General features: G+C 46.1%; 1 protein-coding gene across 1 annotated transcript; it reads left to right on the plus strand.

Annotated features, from left to right (window-relative positions):
- The first annotated feature begins 3,713 nt into the window (after positions 1 to 3,713).
- Positions 3,714 to 12,219, plus strand: LOC137361861 (probable G-protein coupled receptor 139). The gene is made up of 2 exons (XM_068026464.1): positions 3,714 to 3,759; positions 11,318 to 12,219. Exons 1-2 carry the CDS (start codon positions 3,714 to 3,716, stop codon positions 12,217 to 12,219), a joined length of 948 nt encoding a protein of 315 aa, XP_067882565.1.
- Positions 12,220 to 20,957: the final 8,738 nt, after the last annotated feature.

Here is a 20,957-nt window from a genome sequence, read left to right on the forward strand (position 1 = left end):
GGAGGACTTATGGAACTGGGGGTCAGACGTGCAGATACACCCCTGGTTTAGAATTATCTCCCATGTCCTGATAGCGCTTTTGGGTATCATGGTGTTAGATTTGACGTACTTAATTTGGCAACTTAAGAAATTAATTAGGCAATGCAAGAGGATGTATGAATACAGGTTGGACAGCTACCCGAAAAGCAATTAGTGTTCGAACTTGCTCTGTAAAAGGAGGGACAATTAGTTATGCCATAAAAAGGGTAATTGTATAACCTTTTCATATATACTTAAAGTGAGCAAATAAATGATCAATGTACTTTATGAAATTGTATTATGTTTATACAATCGATTATGTAACAGTGATGTTTAAATGAATTTTTAATTGTACAAGTGTACCACCTTTTATGTTGTAAGCAAGTATTTGAAGCCCCTGCAAAACATATGCCTTTACAAAATTCCCGCTGCCCCCTTGTGATATAAGCAGGCAACGTATTGAGTGCGACCCCTGCGGGTGTTGAAGGCTGTTTCGAGACAAATAGAGACCATTAAAGGCACCGAGGTGGGATCAAGGGAAGGATTCTTAAAAGGGTTGTTGAAGAGTCAAGAGGGGACTGTGAGAACGGAATTTTAGAATTTTAAGAACAGAATTTTATGGGGACATTTAAGATGAGATTAATCAATCATGTATTGCTCGCTTGGCCTTGCGGCTGGTACAGCGCAATGGCAGGAAATAAACTATGCTTCAATGACTACTTTAAATACCTCTCCCCTCCACATACGATGAAATTGTGTTATCATGGTATGATAAAAGGAGGGATTGTTGGAGAATTTTCTGAGCTTTGCTAATTAATTCTTAACTTTGTAAAAATAGAGAAACAGGACGCAGCTTGTAGCTAACCTAACCAATGATCAGGAAATGTAGACAGAGCAACTGACCACAATCATCTGGCTTAGGAAGGGACAGAGCTCATGATGGATTTTGGGGAAGTTAAAGCAGAGTGTTCGTTACTGACTCTTCCGCTTTTATCATGTTTGTCCAACCTAGCCAGAAGTAACGGCCAAATATAGTACCTGGAGTGTACGTTAAATAGGGAACAATAGCTTGTTATGCTCGAACTAACGCTCTACTGACCTCGGACATTGTAAAGGGCACAGAGCTGCAGGTGGTCTTGTGGTTGTCCTGTGTTTGATGCTTAAATGTGAAACTGCTAGCTCTGCTTCTTTTATACTATATAAATCCACGGCGATTTGTAGCTGGCGGGAGCAGCACTGGACTGCATTTAGGTAAGGTGTGCTCCCCCATGATATCATGTAATAAAAAGTTTGTTCTCAACGTCTGAGTCCGGAGAATTTGTTCAACAATTGGGCACAATCTGGATTTTCTTCAAAAGTCACATGGAAGGACAAGGGCAGCAGATGCATGTGAACATTACAACTTGCAAGCTTCCCTTCAAGTCACACAACATCCTGGCTTGGAATTTTATCGCCGTTCCTTCACTGTCGCTGGGTCAAAATCCAGGAACTACTTTCCTAACAGCACTGAGGGTGCACCTACACCACATGGACTGCAGCAGTTCAAGAATGCGGCTCACCATCACCTTCTCGAAGGCAATTAGGGATGGGCAACAAAAGCTGTCAAACCAGCGATGCCCACATCCCATGAACTAATAAAATAAAACTGTATTTAAAAAGATTAGTGGTCCTAATACAGAAGCCTGTGGAAGACGACTTCATACTTTCAATCTGAAGAACAATTGCCCCCCACATCTCTTTGCACTCTCTTCCTCAGCAAACATCATATCCAAACTGTCATTGGCCCTTTACTCCACCGGTTTCAGTTTACCAGACACGTTTCGTAAATGTTAGTTGATCAAACACCTTTATAAAGTCCATCTACATGACATCAACTGTACGTCCTTCCTCAACCCTACCTGTTACTTCATCAAAGAACTCGATGAATCTGTTTATCATAGAATCATAGAACAGGTCCAGCAGAGGGGCAGGTATTTACACCATCTTTTCCGTGCCAGCTCTTTGCAAGTACCACTCACCTAGTCCCACTCCTCTGGCTTTTCTCTGTAGCCATGTTTATTTTTCTGCATAATTGCCCTATTCTTTTTTGAAAGCCAAGATTGAATCAGCCTGCACCAACATCTCAGACAGTTTATTACAGAACCTAATGACTCGCTATGTAAAGGTTTGCCCTCATGTTGCTGTCATTTCTTTTGTCAATCGCCTCAAAACGGTGCCCTCTCGTTCTCCATCCTTCCAAGAATAAGTACAGTCTCTCCATATCTGCTATACTCAGACAACTCTTAATTTTGAACACCGCTATAAAATCATCTCTCAAATTTCACTTATCTAAGGAGAGCAGAACCAACTTTTCCAAACAATTCACATAACGGCATTCCCTCCTTCCTGGAACTATTTTATTGAATCTTCTCTGCACCCGCTCTAATGCCTTCAAATGCTTCCTAAAGTGCGTTGCCCAGAACTGGGCACAATACTTCAATTGAGGGGAACCAGTTTCTCATGCAGGTTTATCATAACTTCCTTGCTTTTCTACTTTATGCCCCAACTTATAAAGCTCGGGAGACCGTTGGCTTCATTAAACATTTTCTCAAGCTGCCCTTTGAACGTCACTGACTTGTGCACATATAACCCCAGGTCCCTCTGCTCCTGCAGCCCCTTTAGAATTGCACCTTTCATTTTATATTACATGTTCTTGTTCTTCCTACCAAAATAAACCACTTCACATTTCTCTGCATTAAGTCCATCTATTTTATATATATACATATATGTATATATAAAAGAAGGGCTGCTACCACTAACTCCTGAAGATCTCCACTGTATACTTTACGACAGTCAGCACTGCTTTACGTTTCCTGTCACTCATCCAATTTCATATCCATTCCGCTACTGCAATTTTTACAAATGTGTTCTAACCCCACCAAAAAGCCTGTTCTATAGCTCATTATCAAATGTTGTTTGGAAATCCATGTTTCCACATAACCCTCATCAAACCTTTCTGTTACCCCATCAAAAAACGCAAGCATTTATTATTCCATGATTTCCCAACCAGCCAATATTTCTTCCTGGAATATGGTCTCTGAAATTTCCCCCATCATTGACATTCTGCAGGCTGGCCTGTATTTACAGGGTTTATCCCCCTCCTTTTTATTCTACAGTTTTACATTTACAACCCTCCAGTCCACTGGCACAACTCCCATATTCAAAGAGGATCGAAGGATTCTGGCCAATGCTTTTGCTTTTTCCACATTTCCTTCCCTCAGCAACGCTCAAACATCTCCTCAAGACTGGGTAAATGGTCTACTTTATAGTTGTACAAAAAGTGTTGAATTGAAAGGAATTAACTGAACCTGTTTTTTCAGTCTATAATTAACATCAGTCTCCATGGACCCTAATTTTGCCACTGGAGGGTTTCCCTTTTCTATTAATAAGGTACTCTTTACAGTGTGCTATCCCATAGAGTCAGCGGAGGCATCACACCTGGCAGTAACAGGGATCAGCGGCCCTGGAGACAGGGAGAGGATAGATCAGGATATGAGAATAATAGATTGGAGTGTTAGAAAAATGGGTGAGAATCTGAGAACAAGAGATTGGAATGTTACAACAATGGTCAGGAGTTTCTCCCCTGCCTTTGACTTTCTTTCTGCATTTATGATTGGCTAACATTGGATCGCCGAATCTATTTCGCCCTTTTAACGATGCAAACGATGTATTATCCCATCCTTGCTATTGTTGGTGTCGCTGGTAAGTGCCTCTCAAAAGTTATTGATTCTATAAATTAAGCTTAACTTCAGTACTGTTATTGTCATTTACTCTGTCTTGCTTGTTGATATAATTGTTCCTGGTAACTCTCTGTGTCCAGCTATTAGATCGTGATATTTGATTTAACTGTATTATTTTCTTGGCACTTGCATTTTGGGAAGACTAAATCTATTGTCATTGATTTCCATCAGAAATTCTGTTCCCGATCCACCCACTCCATCTCGCGCCCTGGCCAATGTCTGAGAATGAACACGACTGCTCACAAAATCGGTGACCCTTTGATCCTAAGCGAAGTTCGAATCTCTTAGCCTCTGTATCAGCAAAATTGCCGACTGTCACCTTCATAATATTGCACGTCTCCACCTCTCCGTCAGCTCATCTGCTGCATAAACCCTCATACTTGCCTTTGTCGAATCCAGTCGAATATTCCACAGTTTTTCTGGCCACCATCACAATTAAAAGCCTCCTTAAATTTCAGATCATCCAGGACAATGCTGCCTAATTCACACCAAGTACAGTTCATCCATAACCCCTATGCTCACTCACCTATCCTCGCTCCAGGTCCGGCAATGTTACAATCTTAATATACTCATTCTTGGGTTAAAATCTCTCAATGGCCTCCACCCTCCGATTAGGCCCATTCCCCTGCACATTTACCATATTCCAGGCACTTCTTGTAGTTTGATTATTTATCATTCCCTTTTTATGGTGAATTTCTTTCTCTGTGGATCTCTCTCTGGCCATGATTTTGGCCTCAGTAGAGTCACTGGGATCGGTGCTGTGGAATCCACGCTGGTGATCATTTCTGTTGTGGCCTGCACGCTACCCATGATGGAGAGGGTGCTAGTCCCTGAGTAACCTACATGGACTGGCAGCGGGAACATGGTCTGAATTTGGCATCAATCAGGCGTTCTGGCAGCTTTCTAACTTGGTCTGCACTGTCCATCTGTGTTAGTCACTCTCAGCTCAACAGGCTATAGTTACAGTGTATCTCTGTCTGCAACATGACAAACAAATGGAGCACAGGCTGCAGTGAGGGGCTGCGCAAAGTATGCGGAGGGTGGGGGGGGGGGCGGTGCTCTGCCCTACCCAGCCGGGTTTCCCGAGAGTACTTTTCCTACATACACATAACCCAGGAGCAGTGTGTGAGGTGACTCTGATTCAATAAGGAGGTGGTTACAGAGCTGTGCCACCTGCTACATTACGACCTGAAGCCTCACACCAGGGTGAGGACAGAACTGCCAGTGACCATTACGTTCACATTTTCATTGAACTTCTGTGAATCTGGATCTTTCCAGGGAGGAGCAGGCGACATATTCAACATCTCCTAATATGTCATCACTCGATGTACCCGGAAGGTGATGGAGGCATCCCATATGGTTTTTCTCCTCAGTTGGGAGAAGCAGGATGAGAAGACCTGTAGTTTTAACAGGATGGCCGGATTTCCGCTGGGGTATGTGGCTCTGTGGGGCCTCCAAGTCAACGGGGAGAGGTACAGAAACTGATATACTCAGTGCATGAATGTGCAGTTGGTGTGTGAACATGCCCAGTACATCATGTTTGTAAATATCCACTAGCCTGGAAGAAGCCACAATACCTTCATTATGAAGTAGTCAGCCCTTCCCCGCGTCTTCAGCTCTCCATGTAAAAAGAGAAATTGTCTCCTCGGAGACATATCCCTCCATACGCGGTTCATTTTCCACCCACCCACCATTGCCCCCACACCATCACTCAAAATGCAAGGACATCAAGTATATAACGAGAGCAATGCAGTCACTAAGAACATCATGCAGAAGACCATCGGCTTCCAATGACTGAACCGTTCAGGTGGAGCCCTCCAGTAGACATTGAAGCAGGTGCCCAAGTTCATGGTGTTCTGCTGCACCATTCATATTGTTGCCATCATGAGAATACAAGTATTGCATCCAGGAATTCAGAGGACACCTCAGGAAGAGGAGGCAGAGAGGATATTTTCTGGAGACCTTCCACCCGAAATGTCCGTCATAGAATTCCTGATAAGATTCTGGTTCCAATAGGATCATGTAACCATATAACCATACAAATTAGGAGCAGAAGTCGGCTATTCAGCCCATATAGCTTGCTCCGCAATTTAATGCTATCATCGCTGATCTGTTTTCTGTCTGAAATTCCACATTCCCATTTATCCCCGATAATCTTTCGTTGCCTTTCCAAACAAGGATCTATCTTACTCAGCCTTAAACGTATTCAATTACCCCACCCCCACCACCTTCTGAGGCAGAACATTCCAAAGTCACATGACCCTCTGAGAGAAAAACATTCTCCTCGTCTCTGTCATAAATGGGCGACACTTAATTTTCATCAGTGCACGCTAGTTCTGGACTCACCCGCAAGAGGAAACATCCCCTCCACATTCACCCTGTCAAGACCGTTCAGGATCTTATATACTTCAGTCAAGTCTCCCCTCACTCTTCTAAGTTCCAATGAAAACATGCCCGACTTGTCCAACATTTCCACATAATACAACCCACTCATTCCAGGTATCAATCTAGTAAATATCCTTTGAACAGCCTCCAATGCATTTTTTTTTTAGAAGTAGAACATTCCAAAGCAGTACAGGCCCTTCGGCCCTCGATGTTGCGCCGACCTGTGAAACCATCTGACCTACACTATTCCATTTTCATCCATATGTCTATCCAATGACCACTTAAATGCCCTTAAAGTTGGCGAGTCTACTACTGTTGCAGGCAGGGCCTTCCACGCCCCTACTACTCTCTGAGTAAAGACACTACCTCTGACATCTGTCCTATATCTATCACCCCTCAACTTAAAGCTATGTCCCCTCGTGTTTGCTATCACCATCCGAGGAAAACGACTCTCACTATCCACCCTATCTAACCCTCTGATTATCTTATATGTCTCTATTAAGTCACCTCTCCTCCTCCTTCTCTCCAACGAAAACAACTTCAAGTCCCTCAGCCTTTCCTCATAAGACCTTCCCTCCATACCAGGCAACAGTCTAGTAAATCTCCTCTGCACCCTTTACAAAGCTTCCACATCCTCCCTATAATGCAGTGACCAGAACTGCATGCAATACTCCAGGTGCGGTCTCACCAGAGTTTTGTACAGCTGCAGCATGACCTCGTGGCTCCGAAACTCGATCCCCCTACTAATAAAAGCTAACACACCATATGCCTTCTTAACAGCTCTATTAACCTGGGTAGCAACTGTCAGGGATTTATGCACCTGGACACCAAGATCTCTCTGTTCATCTACACTACCAAGAATCTTCCCATTGGCCCAGTACTCTGCATTCCTGTTTCTCCTTCAAAAGTGAATCACCTCACACTTTTCCGCATTGAACTCCATTTGCCATCTCTCAGCCCAGCTCTGCAGCCTATTTCTGTCCCTCGGTAACCTACAACATCCTTCGGCACTATCCACAACACCACAGACCTTCGTGTCATCCGCAAATTCAATAACCCACCCTTCTACACCCTCTTCCAGGTCATTTATAAAAATGACAAACAGCAGTGGCCCCAAAACAGATCCTTGCGGTACACCACTAGTAACTGAACTCCAGGATGAACATTTGCCATCAACCACCACCCTCTGTCTTCTTTCAGCGAGCCAATTTCTGATCCAAAGCTCTAAATCACCTTCAACCCCATACTTTCGTATTTTCTGCAATAGCCTACCGTGGGGAACCTTCTCAAACGCCTTACTGAAATTAACATCCTTCCTTAAACAAGGAGACAAAAACTGTACGCAGTATTCTAACTGTGGTCTCACCAATGCCCTGCATAACGGAAGCATAACATTTCTACTTTTATTTCCTCTTGTAATAAAGCGTCTCATTCTATTTGCCTTCTTATTAACTGCTAAAACTGCATACCAACCTTTTGTGACTCGTGCAGTAGAACACCTAGATCCCTCTACACCTCGGAATTCTCCAACACTCCCCCTTTGAGAAATACTCTGTTTTTTTTATTCTTCCTGCCAAAGTGAACAACTTCGCATTTTCCCACATTATAATCCATCTTCCAGATTGCTGCCCACTCACTCAACCTATCTCTATCAGTCTGCAACCTCCTTATGTCCTTTCTCACCATGGCTCCCCCATTCACCACCATTACACCCATCTGAGATGCACCATCACAGCGTCGCCTTGGTCATAATAGTGCAATAATAAACCACCAGCAAAACCCTTTACATTTACATAGTTATCAAACAACATTTTCAATTATACAAACAAAACTGATCTATTGACTCTTGTGTATTCGCTTGGTGCCTATTTTGCGGGTTCCCGCGACTTGCCTAGTGCTGATACACAGTGCTTCCCCAGTGGCTGCAGCATGGCTGGTGGAAGACTGACGACTTTCACTGGGGTAGACTGCAGATGGACTTGCAGGACGCTCTCGAGCAGCTGTGGGCCTTGAGGGCTCGAATTCAGACTGCAACACCTCGGCATGTGAAGCAGAAGCCTGGGCTGGCTGATGGGAAGCAGCAAGGACAATGATGGAGTGGCGGTGAAGGGAGAACAAATACTGACATCCTCAGAGAGGACAGCAGGTTTAAGCTCCACGAAGCCACTGCCAGTAACATGGGGCAACACATCAGCAATCCTAGTAATCTACTGGATAACAGATTGCTCGACTGCTGTGAGAGCCTGCAAAAACCTATGAGCACTGAGATCCACAGCCATGATGGCAGCAGTCTGATCCTGCATGGCAGCAAGCATGGTTCTCATGACCTCAGTCTGAGCTTCCACTGTAGCACTGAAACGTTGGGTGTCTGCCGCCTGTGCTGCAGTGGAAACTGAGACAATGGTTACCAGACGCTGTATCATCGCTGGGTTCGTGAGTGCTGTCATAGAGTTAGTGACCAATTCCACAGCAGAAAGAATGGACTTCATGAGCCATATCCTCTGCGACATTGGAATTGGAATCCTCCATATTCCTTGATGGTGACAACGGACAGCCTGACAGGCCTGTCAATGGATATTGTCTCATCACTCTCTGGGCTGGATTGTATGGGCCCCGTTGAGTTGAGGTCGGAGGCGGTCGACTAGAGAATCGCGATGGGTGGTAGGGGCAGAGAACCTGTCGTCACCCCATCGCCAGGTGATCTTGCCGGGGAGAGGGATAGGCTGACGGTGACTTTCCCACCCAAAGGCCAATTGCGGGCCTTCCGTGGTAACCTAAGGGGCAATTCCTGCTACCTCTGGGACCTGACGAGCCATGTGGGGGGGGGGGGGGGGTGGAGGGGTGTTTGTGCGTACCTCTGTGAAGTGGGGAGTGCACCTTGCAAAACGCGGGACCCTTCCTACTGGCTTGGTGGAATCTCCCTCCTCTATGGGTAATCTATGGACCACAGAAGAACATCCCAGGACACCCCTACCCCTGGGCTTTATGGCCACCCCTTCAATCCCCCACACCAGAGACTTCCAGACTGGCCACGGTGAACCCACCTCACTCACCTTGGGTCCACGTTCCAGCACTGAACTTGTGTCCAAGACCTCTGCAGTACTGAAAGTGACCACCTCTCCTGGTGCTTGTGCCGATACTGCTGAGCTGCCAGTTCTCTGAATGGCCAGCAGCTGTTGGAGGTAGGATCCTCATTTTTAAAGGGACTTGGATCCTAGCATAAGACATTTAGACAAAAAACAACGCAGGGTCGCTTTGGGGCGAGGTGGGGGTGGGTGGCACGAAGAGGTCGAGGTGTTGTTAACCCCGCCTTTCTGGCCCGGCGCTAGGAGCCACGCCTGCTACACATATCCAGCCCCATATCGCTGTGATCGCCTCCTGTCCCACCACACACTAACATATCTATGTTCATCTTATATTGGCCTCCTGTGCATTCCTGATTTTAATATCGTCACCATTGGTGGTAGCACCTTCAGTTGTATGGACCCTAAGCTCCAGAATACCATCTCCGCGCCTCTCCTGCTCACTTTATGTCTTTAAAACACTCCTTGATGCATATTTCTTTGATCCAGCTTTTTGTCATCTTACCTACAATCTCCTTATGGAGCATGGTATCTTATTTTGTTACATAATGCGCCTATGAAACATCTTGGGACATTTTACAACATTAAAGGTGCTATAGAAATACAAGTTGTGGTTATTGTTGCTGTCCAGTCCATCACCCTGTCTATGCACTCATGAATTCTATTACTATCTTGCTCGCTCATCACTATACTTCCACGCTTCATGACTTCTGCAAATTGTGACATTGTGAACTGTAGCCTCCCCTTTCGGTAACCTGTGGCCCATGGATGGACCCTTGGCAGCAAAGGTGATTCTCCCTGAAATACCCCCGCACTAAGCGAGCACCATCACCCACTTTCCAGGGGTTACCATACTGGCACTGGCAATCCCAGCCAACTCACCTGGGGTCTGGGACTCCAAGGCTGCTAATATCCCAGGTGTGGTATAGTACCAACAGTAGTCCCTGCTCCCTGACTATCCCCTGCTGCAACACTTGATTTACTTCTGGTCTGGGACTCGAACAATGGACCTGGTCCCAGACCCGTTGTAGTACCGGAACTGGCACCGATCAGCTGACTGTGCGTGGTGTCATCGCCAGACTTACCTATTGGTCTGGGGCACTATGGGTCTAGGATGTAATACTGGCAGTTCCACTGCTCTCAGTGGCGTTGCCGATACTAGTGAGCAGCTGGCCATGATTGTTCAGCAGCTTTGGCAGATGGGATTCCCATCCTTTAAGGGATGTGGACCACGGCACCAGGCAGTTAATTGCTGAAGAGCCACACGGTGTGTAGGCTCTGAATTTCTATGACAGGCCCGCCGTCAGGAACCCCACTGGCTCCACTAAATTTAGCTCCCTGTCTCCAGCAGAAATTCCTGTCACTGGGAAAATAATTCGATGCATACTGAATGCAACAACAAATGTGCAATTGTCATCCTAAACTCCTTGAAACTGCTGTTTTCACTCCCAACCTGGAGTAAAATATCCTGATAATTTCCCTTGTTTACTTTTATCTTAGTGACGATTGAGATTATTTGTTTCATTGCTTTTTCAGTGGACTCATTCCCAATTATTCCTTTGAAATAATTGAATTCCGTGCTGCCTATCACAGGTGGGGGAATCTCTCAGTCAGTCCAACATTTAATTTCCTGCTCAAGAGCGACGTGCAGCAGACGTTGTAAATCTGAAATAAAAAACAGAAAACGCTGGAAACATTCATCAGGTCTGGCAGCACCTGTGGAGAGAGAAGCAGACTTAATGTTTCAGGTCAATGACCCGTCATCAGAACTGGGAGAGTTTAGCAATGGATCAGATTTTAAACCAGACAAGGAAAGGAGGGAGGGGGATGATTATGATTAACATTGATTTTAACATGTCAGTATCATCCTCTTTTCATTTAATCTCTCCTGCCTTCTATTACAACACTTCCCTTGATCTTTCAGCTTCCATCATTTCAGTACATCACTGGATACAGGAACATATTTGTAAATCTCAATAAGTCCTCAATCAAACTTGCAACTATGCTCCTAGACTGATGTATAATTTCTCTATTTATTCCCCTTCCTCACAGTTAACTTGCTGACGATTGGGATCTTATCTCGGGGAAAATGCGGGCTCTCCAAATGTGTCACTCGCTACCTGGTAGCCATGGCAGCGGCGGATCTCCTGGTCATTATCCTGGACCTGATATTGAGACACATTCCCATTGTTTATCCGGAACAGTTTCATTTCCTGTTGTCCATCCCCGTGTGTAATGTCCACGCTATCCTGCTTTACACAGCCACAGACTGTTCTGTCTGGTTCACCGTCACTTTCACCTTTGATCGATTTGTGGCCATTTGTTGCCAGAAGCTGAAAAGTAAATATTGCAGTGAGAAAACGGCGGCTGTGGTTCTGGGAACAGTGATTGTGCTGAGCTGTTTAAAGAACATCTTCTGGTATTTTATGTTCACAGGTCGGTATTTGCTGTGGAACATCCCATGGTTTTGTGATGCAGCAGAGGATGCTCGAAATTCTCCTGTCTGGGGAGCAATCGAGTTCCTCCATTACATTCTAACACCGTTTGTCCCATTTATGGTGATTGTACTGCTCAATGCTCTCACCGTCAGACACATTTTAGTGAGCAGCAGAGGTCGCAGGAGACTCCGGGATCATAGCAGTGGGGACAGATGCAAAGACCCGGAGATGGATAGCCGAAGAAAATCCATCATTTTGCTGTTAATTATCTCGGCAAATTTCATTCTGTTATGGGCAGTGTTAATGGTGTTTTCGATATGGAGCCGGATGTGGTATTTGGGCTATCACTCTGTATTTCTACCCGAGTTTCTGCGGGAATTGGGTTTTATGCTACAGCTGCTGAGCTGCTGCACAAACAATGCAATTTATGCCGTGACCCAGACTCAGTTCAGAGTGCAGTTGAAGAATGTGCTGAAATATCCCTTTACTCCAATTTTTAAATTCATTCAATGTTGAGATGTGTGCGTGAGATCGAGACAGACCCGTTGTCGGTGCGAGAGAGAAATGCAGGGTGTGTGTGAGAGAGAATCAAGCAGGGAGTGGGTGAGAGAGAGACAGACAAGGAGCGTGTGCGAAAGAGACAGACAGAGAGTTTGGGAGAGAGACCGTTCGGGAATGTGTGTGAGAGAGACAGACAGAGATGGAGTGTGAGGGAGAAAGACAAGGTGTGTATGTCAGAGAGATAGACAGGGAGTGTAGGAGAGTGAGACAGTCAGGGAGTGCGTGAGAAATAAAGAGACAGGAAGTGAGTTTGAAGGAGAAAGACAGGTTGTGTGTGTGAGAGAGAGGGAGACAGACAGGGAGTAGTGTGAGAGAGACAGACAGGGAGACTAGGTGAGGGAGACAGACAGAGAGCGTGTCTGTGTGTGAGAGAGAGAGAAAGGCAGGGAGTGTGTCTGAGAGACAGAGACAGACAGGGAATGTGTGAGAGAGACAGGTAAGAAGTGTGTGAGAGAGGAAAACAAGCAGGGAGTGCGTGAGAGATTTATAGTGAGAGTGTGGGAGAGACAGAGAGGGACTGTGCGTATGAGAGTGAGGTACAGTGTGTGTGAGAGAGACTGACAGGTTTTGTGTGTGAGAGAGAGACTGTGAGGCAGTATGTGTGAGAAAGACAGACAGAGAGTGTGTGTGAGAGACAGACAGGGTGTGTGTGTGGCAGATGCAGACAGGCAGTAATTGAAAGAGAGGCAGACATGCATTGTATGTGAGAGAGACAGAGGGGGCGTGTGTGTGTGATAGAGGCAGTCAGGCCGTGCGTGAGAGACAGACAGTGCGTGTGAGAGATGTAGGCAAGGAATATGTGTGACTGAGGCTGAAAGGGTGAGTGAGAGAGAGAGACAGACACGCTGTGTGTTTGAGAAAACAGCCAGGTCATGTTCATGAGCGAGACTGGCATGGAGTGTGGGACATGCAGGGATTGCCTGTGAGACCGAAAGGGAGGAAGTCTGCATAAGTAAGGCAGACAAGGAGTGTATTTGAGATGCAGACAGGAAGGGTGCATGAGAGACAGTCAGCGATTTAGTATGAGAGATACGGACACGCAGTTTGTGAGCTGGAGAGAGCGACAGGGTGTGTGTGTGTGTGTGTGTGTGTGTGTGTGTGTGTGTGTGTGTGTGTGTGTGTGTGTGTGTGTGTGTGTGTGTGTGTGTGTGTGTGTGTGTGTGTGTGTGTGTCAGGCAAGGCATGAGAGACAGAGAAAGAGAGAGAAAACAGGGACAAGGCTAGAGAGTGAGACAGACAGGGACTGAGGTAGTTGGGGACATGGAGTGAGATAGTGACTGGGAATGGGAGACAGAGACAGGGTTTCTGAATGAGAGACAGGGAGAGAGGGAGTGTAGAGAAATGTAGGTAAACAGGGAGTTAGAGGTGGTGGAATATGAGAGAGAGTGAGACAGAGAGAGAGTGAATGACAAAAAGAGTGACAGGAGTGAGGGAACGAGACAGAGCGGGACCAGGCGTGAGAAGGGGAGACATGGAGTAGAGAGATTGAGTGTGAGAGACAGGCAAGGAGTGATAGAGAAAGAGATGGGATTGCGGGACTGAGAAAGGGAGTGGCAGAAAGTGAGAGACAGACATGAAGTGTGAGAGATAAAGGGAAACTGAGTGCTGGCACAGTGCTGCAGTGGTTAGCACTGCAGCCTCATAGCTCCATGAACCCGCGTTCGATTCTCGGTACTCTCTGTTCGCAAGTTCTGCCTGTGACCCCGTGGGCTTTCGCCAGGTGCTCCGGTTTCCTCCCACAGCGAAGGACTTGCAGGTTGATTTAAAAATTGGCCAACTTAAATTGCTCCTCGTGTCGGTAGGAAATGTGAGATTACTGCAGGGTCAGTATAAATGGGTGGTTGCTGGTCTGCACAGGCTCAGTGCACCAAAGGGCCTGTCTCAGTGCTGCATCTCGAAACAAATAAAAATGAGAGGCAGAGGGAAAGAAACAGCAACAGAGTGAGAGCGGAGTAGGATACTGAGAGATAGGGACAGACAGATCGTGACAGGGATTGGGAGAGACAAACAGACAGATTGTGTGTGGATCGGTCAGACAGACAGAGTGCAAGAGAGAATTACAGGGAGGTGGAGATGAAGAGTGATTCTCAGCCCTTACGGGCCACTGTCTGCCTCAGCAGCGTCCACTTCTCAAAGTGGGGCTGTGGAGGCACCAGAGCTGCTTGCCTTCTGACCTAAGAGCAGCGGGAACATGCTCTGTGCCCTTTATTGGACAGCGAGCTCAGAGCAGAAATTTAGGAAGCTATGTACCGGGCATGTTGTTCCATCAATCTCATTGCTGGGAAGAGCAGGCTCAGGTCCTTCTATGTGGTCCTGACATCAGGTTTCTGAAACCGCAAGAAAATCCGGTGCAGACATGGAGAAAGGGAACGACAGATGGAACATACTGGGTTTAATATTTAGTATGAGCTGTCTGTGGAATTGACCGGTGTCACTGGTTAATTCCCCAGTCTCTGTGAGTGGAATCAGATATTTGAAAATTGCAGTAATATTCCCGACAAGGACTTGGAGTTAAAGATATCAAATCAATAAAACAGATCTCCTGGTCATAATAATAAAAGCAAAATACTGCGGATGCTGGAAATCTGAAATAACAGCAAGAAATGCTGGAAATACTCTGCCGGTCTGGCAGCATCTGTGGAGAAATAAGCAGAGTTAACGTTTCAGGTCAGTGACCCTTCTTCAGAACGAGCAAATGTTAGAAATGTAAATGGTCATAAGCAAGTAAAGCGGGGGTGGGGCAAGAGATAACAAAGGGGAAGGTGTAAATAGGACAAGGTCACAGAAAAGCTGACCAGAAGGTCGTTGAGCAAAGGCAAACAATATGTTAATGTTGTGTTGAAAGATAACGCACGAGTACTGATCGGGTGTTGACAGACTGAAGATTAAACAACCGCAAGTACAAACATGAAAAAAACAGTGGGGAAGCAAACTGAACAAACGAGGATGAAATAAAATAAACACGAAAAAATATTTAAATAAGGAAAAAGAAAAAGTAACTGAAAATAAAAGTAAAATGGAGCCCATCATCTTCTGAAATTATTGAACTCAATGTTAAGACGGGCAGGCTGCAATGTGCCTAATCGGTAAATGAGGTGCTGTTCCTCGAGCTTCCGTTGATGTTCACTGGAACACGACAGCAGTCCCAGGACAGAGATATGAGCATGACAGCATGGGGGAGTGTTGAAATGGCAAGCAACAAGTAGCTCAGGGTCCAGCTTGCAGACTGAGCGGAGGTGTTCCGCAAAGCGGTCACCCAGTTTGCGTTTTTTTTCATTCATTCATGGGATATGGGCGTCACTGGTTATGCCAGCATTTATTGCCCAACCCTAACTGCCCTTGAGAAGGTGGTGGTGAGCTGCCTTCTTGAACCGCTGCAGTCCATTTGGCGTAGGAGCACCCATCGTGCTGTTACGAAGGGAGTTCCTGGATTTTGACCCAGCGACATTGAAGGAACAGCGACATAGTTCCAAGTCAGGATGGTGTGTCATTTGGAGGGGAACTTACAGGTCGTGGTGTTCCCATGTATTTGCTGCCCTTGTCCTTCGAGTTGGTAGAGGTCGCGGGTTTGGAAGATGCTGTACAGGTCTTGCTGCATTTCTACACAGACTGCTTCAGTATCTGCAGAGTCACGAATGGTGCTGATCATTGTACAATCATCAGCGAACATCCCCACTTCTGACCTTATGATTGAAGGTAGGTCATTGATGATGCAGCTGAAGATGGTTGGGTCTAGGACACTACCCTGAGGAACACCGGCAGTGATGTTCTGGAGCTCAGATGATTGACCTCACACAACCACAACCATCTTCCGTTGTGCTCGGTATGACTCCAGCCCGCGGAGGGTTATCCCCCTGATTCCCATTGACCTCAGTTTTGCTGGGGCTCCTTGATGCCATAGTCGGTCAAATGCTGCCTTGATGTCAAGGGCAGTCGCTATCACCTCACCTCTTGAGTTCAGCTCTTTTGTCCATGTTTGAATCAAGGCTGTAATGAGGTCAGGAGCTGAGTGGCCCTGGCGAAACCCAAACTGAGCATCACTAAGCAGGTTATTGATAAGCAAGTGCCGCTAAATGGCACTGTTGATGACTCCTTCCATCATTTTACTGATGATTGAGAGTCGGCTCATGGGGCGGTAATTGGCCGGGTTGGACATTTCCTGCTTTTTTTGTGTAGACGGCATAACTGGGCAATATTCCACATTTCAGGGTAGATGCTGGTGTTGCAGCTGTACTGGAGCAGCTTGTCTAGTGGCGCGGCAAGTCCTGGAGTACAGGTCTTCGGTACTATTGCCGGAATATTGTCAGGGCCCATAGCTTTTGCAGTATCCAGTGCCTGCAGTCATTTCTTGATATCACGCGGAGTGAATCGAATTGGCTGCAGACTGGCATCTGTGATGCTGGGGACTTCAGGAGGAGGCCGAGATGGATCATCAACTCGGCACGTCTGGCTGAAGATTTTTACAAATGCTCCAGCCTTATCTTAATGCTTCAGCTATTGGTGAACCCAATGTCGAGGACACCACATTGTGAGCAGCGAATCCCATCTACTAAATTGAAAGAAGTACAAGTAATTCGCTGCTTCACCTGAAAGTGGTGTTTGGGGCGAGGGATAGTGAGGAGAGAAGAGGTAAATCGGCAGGTATTACACCTGCTGCGATTGCAGGGGAATGTGCCATGGGAAGGGGACGAGGTGGTGGGGGTAATGGAGGAGTGGACCAGGGTGTCACGGAGGGAACGATCCCTTCGCGATGCTGACAGGGGAAGGGACGCTGTAGGTGGCGGAAATGACGGAGGATGATCCTTTGGATATGGAGGCTGATGGGGTGGAAAATGAGGACAAGGGGAACCATGTCGCGGTTTTTATTTATTTACCTTTTATTTAGAGATACAGCACTGAAACAGGCCTTTCAGCCCACCGAGTCTGTGCCGACCAACAACCACCCGTTTATACTAACCCTACAATAATCTCATATTCCCTATCACCTACCGAAACTCGGGGAAATTTACAATGGGCAATTTACCTATCACCTGCAAGTCTTTTGGATGTGTTAGGAAACCAGAGCACCCGGCGAAAACCCACGCAGACATAGGGAGAACTTGCAAAATCCTCACAGACAGTACCCAGAATCGAACCCGGGTCCCTGGAGCTGTGAGGCTGCCGTGCTAACAACAGAGCCACTGTGGTTTTGGCAAGGAGGGGAAGGAGAGATGGTAGAGGTGCGGGAAATGGGCCGGACACGGTTGAGGGCCCTGTCAACCACAGTGGAGGTGGGGGCGATCCTCAGTTGAGGAAAAAGGAAGACATATCAGAAGCGCTGTCATGGAGGGTAGCATCATCAGAGAAGATGCGTGGGAGATGGAAAAACTAGGAGAATGGAATGGAGTCCTTACAGGAGGCAGGGTGTGAAGAAGTATAGTCGAGGTAGCTGTGGGAGTCAGTGGGCTTATAATGGATATTAGGGAACAACCTATCCGCAGAGATGGAGATAGAGAAGTCTGGAAGAGGAAGGGAAGTGTCGGACATGGATCATGTGAAAGTGATAGAAGGTTGGAAATTATAGACAAAGTTGATCAAGTTTTCCAGTTCGGGCAGGAGCAGGAAACTGCTCCGATCCAGTCATCAATGTCCCGGAAAAAAGATTTGGGGGAGGGGGACTGAGGAGGACTGGAACAAGGAACGTTCGACATATCCCACAAAAAGACAGGCATAACTAGGACCCATGTGGATACCCAGAGCGACAGCTTTTATTTGAAGGAAGTGCGTGGAGTTGAAGGAGAAGTTGTTCAATGTGAGAACAAGTTCAGCCAGGTGGAGGAGGGTGGTGGTGTATAGGGACTGATTGGGCATCTGTTCACGGAAGAAGCGGAGAGCCCACAAGTCGTCCTGATGGGGGATGGAGATGTTGGGAGATTGGACGTCCATAATAAAGAGGGGGCGGTTAGGGCCAGGAAATTGAAAATTGTCAAATGAAGTAGGGCGCCAGAAGAGTCAAGGTGGGAAGTGACTGGACCAGAGGAGAAAAGATAAAGTCAACATTGGAAGAAATATGTTCAGTGGGGCAGGAACAGGTTGATACAATGGGTCTGCCGGGACAGTCCAGTTTGTGGATTTTGGGAAGGAGAAGGTGTAACCAGTCAAACAATTTCTATCCTGTGTCAGTGGACAGGACGCAAAGGGAACAGATTGAGAGACATCGTAACATGTTACACTCAGTGGGTGGACACAAACTGCTGACCTGGTGTTTTTCTAGGTGGGAAGGGAGCCAGTCCCAATCCCAAATCCTCTCCCCTCCCTCTCTGCCAGGGAATGGACATGTATCTCAGTCTGGTGTGTGTGGGTTGTGTGCTCTCAGTATCCCTCTGTCTCAATCTTGATCACTTTCAATCCTCTGTTTTCTAAGCGGCTTTAGTTTGTAATGGAATGAGAATATTGATGTAACTGAGACAAGAAGCTTTGGAATCTTTCTGTCCCTCTTATTATGCATCTCGTGTTTTGATTTATCCAATTTTCGTTTTCCCTCGCCTCCTGGGAACATTTGCTCTTGCTTCGAAAAATGTCATGACAAAATGGAAAGAGAGAGAGAGAGTTTTGGAATGAGGAATTTTGTTGGACAGTATCTTGCTCTTCCCTGTAGAGAGGTCTTTACCCTGCAGCAGCATCGTATTGGTCTCTATGCGTTTGTGTCTCTCTTTACTACACTGAGAGTGAATTTCCTCTCAGGAGCTGAGCTTTGATGCCTCAGTTAAATGTGTTCCTATTGGATTTCGGCGCTTGAGTTTTGAAACTGGTTTAACCCTTTGGTTGATTTCGACCTGGCCTTTCAATGTGACACAAACAGGTTAATTCACGACGCAGAATAGGGAGTGTCCACCCCTACAGAGAAAAGATTGAAGCCATCAAGTAGACCCGATGCGAAGATTTCTTATCAGTCCAGAATAACGCTTCTGTTTCCGCTCAGTGGAATTTAGTCAATGGTTAGGTGATATGCACGACAGCCATTTTAAAATAAGAGCAAATCATAGTGGTCATTTGAAGTGTTACCTTTCTGTGGCAGTGATTTTAACTGACATGCAGTGCGGCTATTTCAAGTGATATGCAGTAACCAGTTAAGTGTTATGCACTGTGGCCATTTTAAGTAGCAGGCAGTGTGGCATTCTTAATATGAATGTGTAAAAACATTTTATGTGACATGCAGTGCCACCATTTTAAGTGATATGGCAGATCAGAGGCTAGGAATTCTGCGGTGACTAACGCAATCCATTCTCCCCAATGTCTGTCCGCTATCTGCAAGGCAAAAGTCAGAAGTGTGATGGAATGCTCCCCACTTGCCTGGATGGGTGCAGCTCCAACAACACTGAACAAGATCGACACCATCTAGGACAAAGCAGCCCACTTGATTGTCACCCCATACACAAAAATTCACTCCCTTCACCACCGACGCACAGTGGCAACAAAGCATACCATCTACAAGAAGCACTGCAACCAAGGCTCCTTCGACAGCACCTTCCAAACGGCGAACTCTGCCACCGAGTAGAACAAGGGCAACAGATGCATGGGAGCTGTGTCAACATCCTGGAACTCCCTTCCTAACAACACTCTGGGTGTACCTGCATCCCACACGGACCGCAGCAGTTCAAAGTGGCAGCTCACCGCCACCTTTTCAAGGGCAAATAGGGATGGGCAATAAATGTTGGTCCATCGAGCGATGACCACATCCCAAGAATAAATAAAAAGAAGACAATTTCAGTGACACACATTGCGGTCATTTTAACTGACATTTGTTATTGCCATTTTAAATGATGTGCACTGTGGCATATTTAAGTGATGCGCATACGACCATTTTAAGTGACATGCACTGTGGCCGTATTAAGTGATATGTAATGCGACCATTTAAAGTGATAAATAGTGCAACCATTTAAGTGAGGTGCAGTGTTGCCATTTTAAAGGATATTCAGTGCAACAGTTTTCACTGATATGCAGCGCGATCATTGTATGCCATTTACAATGCGACCACTTTAAATGATCTGCATTTTGACTATTGCAGGTGATATGTGGTGCAACCATTTTAAGTGATATTTGTTGTAACCATTTTAAATGATGTGCACTGTGGCGCTTTTAAGTGGTATGCATGCAGTCATTCAAGTGAGATACAGTGCGGCAATTTGAAATGACTTGCCCTGCAGCCATCTTAAATGATATGAATTGCGACCATTTTAGGTGACATGCTGTGCAGCAATTTTAAGTGACATGCACTGCAGCCATTTTAAGTGAAATGTAGTGCGACCATTTGAAGTGATATGCACTGCGGCCGTTTCAAAGGATATGCACCGCGATAATTTTAAGTGACATGCCATGTGGCCATTTCAATAGATATGCAGTGCAACCATTTTAAGCGAGCTGCAGAGTGAACATTTTAAATGGCCTGTACTGCCGCCATTTTGCGTGATATGCACTACCGCCATTTTGAGTGATATGCACTGCGACCATTAATGTGGCATGCAGTGTGACTATTTTAACTGGCGTGCATTGCAGCCATTTTAAGTGACACGCATTGTGGCCATTTTAAGTGGAATGCAGTGAGACTATTTGAAGTGATATGCCCGCTGGCTCTTTTAAATGACATGCACGGGAGCCATTTTAAGTGACATGCTCTGCCAGCATTTGCAATGCCATGCGCTTCCGCCATTTTA

This window comes from Heterodontus francisci, unplaced genomic scaffold, assembly GCF_036365525.1.
Source record: "Heterodontus francisci isolate sHetFra1 unplaced genomic scaffold, sHetFra1.hap1 HAP1_SCAFFOLD_101_1, whole genome shotgun sequence".
Taxonomy (NCBI): Eukaryota; Metazoa; Chordata; class Chondrichthyes; order Heterodontiformes; family Heterodontidae; genus Heterodontus; species Heterodontus francisci.

Excerpts from the sequence above, each read along its gene's own strand:
- LOC137361861 (XM_068026464.1), top strand. The coding sequence starts at position 3,714 with ATGCAAACGATGTATTATCCCATCCTTGCTATTGTTGGTGTCGCTG. Across the intron at positions 3,760-11,317 it reads TGCTATTGTTGGTGTCGCTG|TTAACTTGCTGACGATTGGG; the intron begins GTAAGTGCCTCT and ends CCTTCCTCACAG.